The 9,505-nt window shown below is 56.5% G+C and overlaps 1 protein-coding gene across 2 annotated transcripts; it reads left to right on the top strand.

Moving 5' to 3' along the window:
- The first annotated feature begins 201 nt into the window (after positions 1 to 201).
- On the top strand, positions 202 to 5,268 carry FOSB (FosB proto-oncogene, AP-1 transcription factor subunit). Of its 2 annotated transcripts, XM_077131429.1 has the most exons (5): positions 203 to 911; positions 2,812 to 3,132; positions 3,361 to 3,468; positions 4,386 to 4,541; positions 4,682 to 4,795. In XM_077131429.1, the coding sequence occupies exons 1-5, from the start codon at positions 786 to 788 to the stop codon at positions 4,682 to 4,684; spliced, it is 714 nt and encodes a 237-aa protein (XP_076987544.1). In that variant the 5' UTR covers positions 203 to 785; the 3' UTR covers positions 4,685 to 4,795. The 2 variants fall into 2 exon arrangements, with proteins under 2 accessions (XP_076987543.1, XP_076987544.1); XM_077131428.1 differs by having other exon boundaries at positions 202 to 911; positions 4,386 to 5,268.
- Positions 5,269 to 9,505: the final 4,237 nt, after the last annotated feature.

Below are 9,505 nucleotides of genomic sequence, written 5' to 3'. Positions count from 1 at the left end.
CCCCTCTCGACCGGAGCCCCGGAACGCAGCCCCCAAGACCCTCGGAGTTGCAAAGGTCGTTCAAGTGACCAGATGGAGGCGAGGGTCGACCTCTGGCCGGACGGCTAGATTCTCTGTACAGCGGGGCCGGAGATTTTGGGAAGTTTGTGGAGTGACGTAAGCAGGGGGGCGGGTCCCGGGCATATAAATACAGGCTCGCGGCTCTGAGCCTCATTCATAAGATTGAGAGCCACGGCCACGGCAGGGACACGCGGAGCCGGGAGTGGGGACTTGATTGTTGTGGTTCTTCTTCTTGGGAGCTGTGAAGTCCACCTTATTAATTTTTTTTTTCCGGAGAGAAAGTTTTTGGAAGGAGTCTTCTAGATAATTCTTCATTTTATTTTGGAAGAGCGAATTACTTTTTCTTTCTTCTTTACTGTCCCCTTTTCCCCGTGGGACCGGCCTGACGCGTGGAGGAGACCGCACTTGAAGCTGATTCTGTAAAGCGGGAAAGCGCTTTCCGCCCCAGGGGGAGCGGGCCCCCACGCCCCTGGGTCCTCCGGAGCCTGGACTTGAGAGAGGCAAAGAGGCATTCGGTGGGGTTCTGCACACCGAGAAGGAGCTGCACAGAAACTTTGCCTCTGTTGGAGTGGGAAGCTACCCGCTCCCCGAGCTTGCCCGGACAGCGCACTTTGGGGACGCGCTCGGCTCACCCCGGACTCGCACCTTTCTTCCCCCACCCGGCCATAGCCTTGGCTTCCCGGCGACCCCAGCGTGGTCACAGGGGCCCCCCTGTGCCCAGGGAAATGTTTCAGGCTTTCCCCGGGGACTACGACTCCGGCTCTCGGTGCAGCTCCTCGCCCTCCGCCGAGTCTCAGTATCTGTCTTCGGTGGACTCCTTCGGCAGTCCACCCACCGCCGCCGCCTCCCAGGTAAGCTCTAGGGGGCTGCTCTATGGGTTTTATTTTTTAAGTCAAGGGGATAGCGAGCCAACCCCGCTTCCTAAGTAACGCGCCAAAACTCAGGATCTGAAAGGAAATAGAATCGCAGCGCGCTTTGCAAACTCCGAAGAGTCAGGAGATATTTGCGATTGGTTGTGTGCGTGGAACGCGGGGAGGGAATACAGCGTTGTGGGGGAAAAGATGCGCCGCTGGGTGCAACGTGTGTGCGGTAGCAGAGCTGAGAACTTTTAGGTGGCTCTGGGATCGCCCCCAGCTCAGGTCCCCAACGCAAAGCTGGCGCGGTTAAGCAGGTGGGGGAAATCCCGCGGAAGCTTCCAGTAGCCTCCTCCTCTTTCCTCATCCTTCAAAGCGCCGAGTCCCGGCGCCAGGTCATCTTCTACCCAGCGGGAAAGCGGGCCTCGAACCCTCGGCCGCGCTGCCTCCGCCTCCTGCGCGGAGACGTAACGGGGTACCCGTGCGTAACGGCTGACGCGCTGGAATCCTCCGTCTGACGCGGGGCACGCACGGCGCGCGGCGCCCCCTTCGTCCGCCCCGCCCCTGACGTCCCGGGAGCGTTCTATTTTGGAACGCCGGGGCCACGTTGCTAAGGGAGGGTGCAGCCCGGTGTTCCGATTGGTGGCCGCGGCGCGGGCTTGGGCCAATCAGCTGTCCCTTCCTATTTGTAGGGCGCAGTTCCCTTCCCCCTTCACTTTCTCCGGGCCCGGTTCTTCCTCGGCGCTTGGGTCTCTCTTACGAGGCTTTCCAGTTAGGGCGAAGGCCTTCCTGTCGCGACAGGAGCCATCCTCTGGGGCCCAATGGGTCTCCGAGAGGACATTGCGGGGACTCTGTCCTCTCGGCGCTCAGGGGCAGGAGCTGTGTGTGTGCCGGGTTTCTTCGGAAGACATGGTGACCGTCACCCTCTTCTTCCGACACACACACAGACGCACTCCCACTCCCTCCGCTCCGGACACCCCGTCCCTCCGGTGGGTCCGAAGACAGGGCTAGAACCGGTAATCCGAGAAGACCCGGCCAGGTGGTCTCCAGAAGCCCCGCCCTTTCTGGGTTCCCAGGGCGCTGATTGGTCGGCGAGCCAGCCCTTCCCTCACCACGCCCCCTAGAAGAGTAGTGGAGCCTTCCGAGCAGTTCTAGGACTCCATCCGCGGGTGAGGGGAGATGAACGCCGACTGGGGCTGGGGGCCCTGGACCTACAGCCACTCCCCCCTCCGCGACAGTCTACGAGAGCCCGGGCCGTCATTTTCTTCTACCTGTCCGTCCACCCTAACCTGTCACTTGTCAGTCTCACTCTGGGCAGAGACAGTTACTCGAAACGTTGTTCTAAACTCCTAGACCCTTCCCCAACACCCGTTTAAGTGGGACCCCCGCCCCTGAACGAGGCTCTCCTGGACCCTCCCCACCCCTCGTCCCCTCGCACAGAGGGGTGTCTCTGTGTGAGTGTAGAGGGAGGCTTGGCCTAAGGCCTCTCCCCCTCCCTCCCCTTGCCTCTGGGGTGGGGGTGGGGTGTTGGGCTGTGTGTGGCTGTGGCTCCGTCCCGGGGATTCTGTCACCCGGCTGTGTCCAGCCTCCTCCCCACCCCCCAAACCTAAGAGTCACCAACCCGGGGTGTGATTCACCACCCGCTGGAACCATGCAACCTTTCCCCGAGGAAGGAGGAGGAGGTAGAAGCCAGTTGAGCAGAAATCCTCTCATTAACCACTGCGTCACGGTGTAGTGGAAGGGTGGGTGTTGTGGCTTTTTGCCTGTGACACACACATCCACACCCGCTCGCCCTGTGCTCACTCACAGGGTCGGTGTGTGTATGTGTGTTGGGGGTGTGTGTGTCGGTGTCTCTGTTTGTGTGTCTACGCCTGTGTGTGTATGTGTCACCCCGTAGGAGTGCGCCGGTCTCGGGGAAATGCCCGGTTCCTTCGTGCCCACGGTCACCGCCATCACAACCAGCCAGGACCTCCAGTGGCTCGTGCAACCCACCCTCATCTCTTCCATGGCCCAGTCCCAGGGGCAGCCATTGGCCTCCCAACCCCCAACTGTTGACCCCTATGACATGCCGGGGACCAGCTACTCCACGCCAGGCATGAGTGGCTACAGCAGTGGCGGAGCTGGTGGCAGTGGCGGGCCTTCCACCAGTGGAACCGCCAGCGGACCTGGGCCCTCCCGCCCGGCCCGAGCCCGGCCCAGGAGACCCCGAGAGGAGACGGTGAGTCAGGGGCATCAGAATCTGGTCTGGGGGTGGGAAGGAGGAAGGAAGAGAGGCCGAGACTTTTCACAGTCGGGGTGGGAGGACACTAAGAGCTCCAAGCTACAGAAGCCCTTTCATCCTTGCTGCCATCAGTGAGGACTAGAGGGTTCTTAGCTGGCTCCTGGGGATAGATGGAAGAGGTGTGGCTTGTCCATGAGCCTCATGGCCTTTATCTCCCTGACTCAGCTTACCCCAGAGGAGGAGGAGAAGCGAAGGGTTCGCCGGGAGCGGAACAAACTGGCAGCAGCGAAGTGTAGGAATCGGCGGCGGGAACTGACCGACCGACTCCAGGCGGTGAGGATGGAGCCCTTGGGGTGGGGTGAGGGAGAGCTGAAGGGGGGCTCTGTCCCCAGGCTCCATGCCCCCACTATTCCCTCACCCTGGGCTGAGTACCAGAGATTCCATGTGTGGAATTAGCCACAGGGGTGACCAGATAGGGGGACCATGTGTACACACACAGACCCCTACAAACTCATGAGGACTCCTGGCTACTCCTTGTCCTGACCTATGACCACCCCCACCACCCCCACTCTCTTGGCCTTCACTTCATCCTCAGGGGGCATATGGGAGACCTTAGTAGAGGGGAAAGCTAATCCTTTCTCCCATTTGGTCTTGGACAAGCAAGAACCCATTGCTGCCTTGGTTTCTTCATCTTTTTAATCCCTCATCAAATCTCCCAGGTTCTTTCTACTTTTGATATTCTGGAGAGTCTGTGAAACCAAATTCTCTCCCCTGTTTCAATTCCCTGTCCCAACCAACCATAGTTTTCAGATCACCGGTTGGTGGCAATTGCCACAGGTGACCTGTTACCCCTCAGGGAAGCCAGGAAAATTCCCTGCCTTCCCCCTCTACTTGGCCTCTTCCCAGGAGGCAGAGGGGGTGGGAAGCAGAGGGAACAGGTGGTATGAAAACCACATATAATTATTCATTCATTCCACAAACTTCTGAGTGCCTCCAGCAAACCAGACTTCCATGTGTGCCTGGCCCCTTCCCACATGCCCATTACACAGATGGGGAAACTGAGGTTCTGAGAAGGCAAGATCCTCATCTCAAGTCCCACAGCATACCAGAACTCCTGTCAGTCCTGGAGCTGCCTTCCAGGCCCTGGGCCTCCAGGGGAGAGGGTTCCAGCAGGGTCCCACCTTTTCTAGTTGCTGACAGCATTTTTTCTCTTTCCTCCCCTCCTTCATGACCGGCCTCCTGGACGGCAGGAAACAGATCAGCTGGAGGAAGAAAAGGCAGAACTGGAGTCGGAGATCGCAGAGCTCCAAAAGGAGAAGGAGCGTCTGGAGTTTGTGCTGGTGGCCCACAAACCGGGCTGCAAGATCCCCTTCGAAGAGGGGCCCGGGCCGGGCCCGCTGGCGGAGGTGAGAGATTTGCCGGGGTCAGCATCCGCTAAGGAAGACAGTTTCGGCTGGCTGCTGCCGCCCCCGCCACCACCGCCCCTGCCCTTCCAGACCAGCCAAGACGCAGCCCCCAACCTGACAGCTTCTCTCTTTACACACAGTGAAGTTCAAGTCCTCGGTGACCCCTTCCCCGTTGTTAACCCTTCGTACACTTCCTCGTTTGTCCTCACCTGCCCGGAGGTCTCCGCGTTCGCCGGCGCCCAACGCCCCAGCGGCAGCGACCAGCCTTCCGACCCCCTGAACTCGCCCTCCCTTCTTGCTCTGTGAACTCTTTAGACACACAAAACAAACAAACACACAAAGGAGAGCGATTTGGAAGAGGAGGAGGAGGAGAGAGGGGAAGAGACAAAAGTGGGTGTGTGGCCTCCCTGCCTCCCCTGTCGGACCCTCTGCCACTGCTGCCATCGGACAGGAGCACCTTCTTGGGTTTTGTGCTGCCACTTGTTTCTGTGCCCCGGCGATGCCGGACAGCGGGTGACTTTGGGGGCAGGGGGTGGGGAGGGGAGGGACACCCCCCAGCTGCCTGTTGGCCCTTTCACCTCAACCCAGCCTCTGCGGCTGGGGGGGTGGGGGTGATGTCAGCCCTTGGACTGTGCTGTGTGGGGCTGTGGGGCAGGGGCGCGGGCGGTGGGCTGGAGGTGTCTGCAGACAGGCCCAACAAGGAAATGCCACCCCCACCCCCCATCCCCCCAGCCGTCTCCCACCCCCACTCTTCCCTTATTTATCCATCTTTTCCAAGTGGTTAGTCCTCGTTTGTCCCGAGTGGTAGGCTTGAGCCACCACCCACCCACCCAGTTTAGAGGGAAGCCGCTGCTCCCTCTGATAATCTCCTTTTCCCCATCCGACTTATTCTGAAATGTGAACCTCCCTTTCGGCTATGCGGCCGCTCCCTCCCAGAAAAACGGGCTCTGAGCTGAATTTATGGCGTCCTAAAGATCCGCCACCCCCACCCCCAGCTCAGCCTTTCTGATGACAGTGTTAGTCCAAGCCTCCCGCCACTTCCTGCCTCCCCCTGGCCTTCCTCGTTGGGCCTCTCTGATTTCAGGCAGCAGGGGGCGCTGTGAAGCCGGCCCTGCTGGAGTGTTTTCTACTGTGAAATGAGTTGACCAGAATATGGGGTGGGGTACCGGTGGGACAGACCCTTCAGGAGGCATCGTGGCCTTCCCATCCCCATCCCCCACCCCACAAAACCTTTTTTGGTCTCCCCTCTCCCCATCTGCCCCCTTTCTGCCACAGTGGGTTAGAGTCAAGGGGGTGACAGGATCGAGAGGGGGTGACAGTTTCCATATGGCCTCTCTCGCCTCAGGACCCCCCGACCCGACCCCAAGTCCTGGTCTTTTTCTTAAAGGCCTATCATCCTTCCCCGGCCTAGGACGCCACCTTCTCCCTCTCCTTGCACCCCCACATCCCCTTGAGAAAGGGAACAAGGGAAGGTTGCAAGGAGGCGCCATATATATATTTTTTTTCTTCTGGAGAAGATTTATGGGCTGAGGCTTTAGTCCCCAAGCCCCAGTATTTTTGGACTGGCAAAGCTCAAAGGGGCTGGGCTCCCTTGATCCCAGCTTCCCAGCCCTCGGCTCCCCCAGCTCTCCCCAGCCCCAGATTTTGGTTTTGGCTCTTCTGCCCTGTCTTTCCTTGTGCTTCACCTTATGAGAATTTTATCATGAGGCAAATTTATATTTTTTAATATTGAGGGTGAGCCATGCCACCCTCTGCGCTGCATGGAAACATTCCACGTGCCCCGTTCCGTGCTCCCCACCTGAACCCAGCCCCCTCCCATGGCTATTTATCCCCTTCCTGATTTCCGAAAGGCACTTATATCTATTATGTATAAATAAATATATTATATATGGGTGTGTATGTGCGTGTGTGCTGTGCGCGCGTGTGTGTGAACGCTTCTGCAACCTCAGCCTCGGTCACGTGGGTCCTTAAAAGTGGGCTGTTGAATTGGAAACACGGCTCCCGGAAACTCTAAGTCAGCCTGTCTCTGGTGGTCTTTTTTTTTCTGGCTGTCTCTAACTGACTGGGTCTAGCAATCCCTTTTCGGGTTGTCTTGCCGGCTGGTTGTTTCAGCAGTTTCTGGCTGTCTCTTTTCTGAGTTTCTCTCCCCACTTGTCTTTTCTCTGCCAGTTTTTAACCTGACCATTTCTGCTTGTCTCCTTTCGGACTGTCCCTGACTGTCCAACTGTCTTCTGACTTTGGGTTGGTTGGGGAACACGAGATTTTGTTTTCTTGAGGAAACCTGAGGAATCGTAGATGAGTACAATCTGTATCTCTGAGGATTCTGGGTACGAGTGTGAGACCATGAGCAGGGCCTGCCCCTGCTGACCACAGTTTATTGAATCTCTAACCCTGCTCCCTTCCATGCTATTTGTGGTTCTACTTGTATTTTGCACCTGACCCCGGGGGGCCGGGGCAGGCCGGCGCTGCGCCGCTCCCCTCCCCCCCCATGGTTCTGCACTGTCGCCATGTTTCAACCCTCCAATAAAATGCCCTTGAAAATGCAACCATCGTGCCTCAGTGTCTCTTTTTCTCCCAACACCCACCACTTGGCTTCCTTTCAGAATGAGGGAGTGAGGGTAGGTTTCTGGGGAGACTATAGACACACACACACGCCGGAGCTCCTACTCGGGAATCAGCCGACAGCAGGACGGAGGGAGGCTAGACAGCCAGGAGGACTTCCCATGCACACAGGTTGTGCCTCCTACCAGAAGAAGTAAGGAGGCAGAAGGATAGCTGTGAGGTGGGTGACACAGATGTGAAGGGTTGAGGATGGATTCTGTATGCTCTGGGGTAACGACTTGAGCAAAAAGTGTGGAAGTTGGAAACTCATTATTAGACAGGTTTATAGTCAAGAGATGTTTGCTCCCTTCCCTCAGCTCCAACTATGGGAGAAGAGAGATAAAAGGAACAATGGTAGTTAAGTTTAAAGTAGAGAGAAAATTCCCCACTTAAGTGGAAAAGGGCTGCCAGGAAAATAGTGTCATGCTGCCCAGTAGCAGGTTAGAAGCCACCAGACCACTGCAGGCCACTAAGGCAACAACTTGGGGGGTCCTTGGGGTTATACGAACCACAGAAACAGGGATCACTTTTCAATGAAGATAAATTTCCTTTTTCTTTTCATCTGGCCACTTCTGGGCTATGAACATACAGGGGCAGATCCAAGGCTGACTCTAACCCAAAAATATTGCCATTTCGTCTTTCCAAAAATACAGCTGAGCCACCCCCATGCACGAATCCAAGCCCTCTCTTATTTGCATAGTAGCGAGCACACTGAGAATTGAAGTGAGGAGCCAGAGGTCACGCAGACACCTTAACGAATAATGAATAAATGAATAAGCAGGGGGAGCTGTCGTGGTGAAATCATTTAATTCATTAATTAATCCAACAAAATTTACTAAGCACCTACAGTGTGCCCAGCCCTTTGTGTTGGGGACACCGCAGGAAGTGCGACAGCCCTGGCCCCGTCTTCCTGGGGCTCACAGACCTGCTGGGGGAAATGGACCCCGCTCAGTCTGGAACCACCCAAGGAGGACAGAGCCCATTTAAGGGAGCCCAGCTGCAGCACATGATCTGGTCTGGGAACCAGAGGACTTCCCAGAGAAGAGGAATAGCTGAGCTGAGTCCCTAGAGGATGCACAGAGGGAACAGGGGGGATTAGAAGAAGAGTGTGAAAAGGATTCAAGGTCGAGGAAATAGCGAGCGCAAAGCTCTGTTGGGGGGAGAGGGCTGGCTACATCGGGGGAGCCGGAGGCTCATGAACGCTGGAACAAAGGGTGAGGAGAGAGGTCAGCGGGGACCAGATTCTCCAGACACTCTAGGCTAAGGAGTTTGGCTCTTTTCTTGAACACACTGGGGAGCCACAGCAGGTTCTAAACAGCAAAGGGGCAGGGGTAGGTTTGTGCTTTAGGGAGACCTCTTTAGTTTCCCGGTTGATGGTGGCAGGGAGGGAGAGGGGAAGAGACCGGGCAGGAGACCCCGGTGTGGAAAGAGCCTGGACTGAGTTTGGAGATGGAAAGGAGGGAAAGGATTCAAGAGAGATTCAGGAGGAAAAACAGACTGGCCTCGGTGAGTAGCTAGCTTGGGAAGGACAGTATAGGTCAGTGGTAAAGAGCATGGGGCTGGGTGGTTTGAGAGCCCCGGGGTTGAGGGTCTACCAAGGCTGAGTGACCTTGGGCAAGCGATCTCACCTCCCTGAGCCTCAGTTTCTTCACCCGCAGAATAGGGCTGCTGTGAGGAGTCCGTGAGCTCGTGTAGGTCCGCGCAGCTACCACCCACCCCACCGCACTTACCGGGGCACCATTTCTCCCTTCTACTGGCTAATCCCCTTTCAGCCTTCCAGTTCTCTACTCAAAGTCACCGTGATCAGGTCTCCTTATCAGATGGTCTGAAATGCGCGGTACTTTTCTTTCGCAGCGGTTGTTAATTAGATGTGTAATTACTCACCTGAATGGGGGCCCCACGAGGCCAGGGTCGGGGTGTCACCAGTACCTCGCAGGGCAGGACCAGGCACAGAGCAGCTGCTCAGGAGCTCAGGGAATACTTGTTGAAGGAGTGGACGAACAGATGAAATAAACGTTTGGCTGATTAATACATGCACGCGTGATTAATGCATGAGTGAGCAAGTGACTGAGCAAGTGAATAAGCAAGTGAGGAGGAGAAAGTCAGGATAATTTCCAGACCTCGGAACAGAACAGTGTAGGTGAGTTTTTCTTCGCCTCTTAAGAGTCGTCTCCGAAGATCTTCGAAAAGAAATACAATCTTCTCTTCCGAGATTTCCCGGAGACCCTCAAAAAGAAAGTTCGTAGACACTTTTCTCAGAATGTCGGGTTTGCAGCGACCTCTTCCGGCGCTGGGAATATCAGCTCTAGAAGAACGAGCTGAGAAAAAGAAGAGAATTAAAAAAGAAAGTGACGCCTATTTGC

Source organism: Tamandua tetradactyla, chromosome 16, assembly GCF_023851605.1.
Source record: "Tamandua tetradactyla isolate mTamTet1 chromosome 16, mTamTet1.pri, whole genome shotgun sequence".
Lineage (NCBI taxonomy): Eukaryota > Metazoa > Chordata > Mammalia > Pilosa > Myrmecophagidae > Tamandua > Tamandua tetradactyla.
The sequence above is the reverse complement of the archived record's forward strand: the minus strand, read 5'-3'. Positions and strand labels throughout refer to the sequence as shown.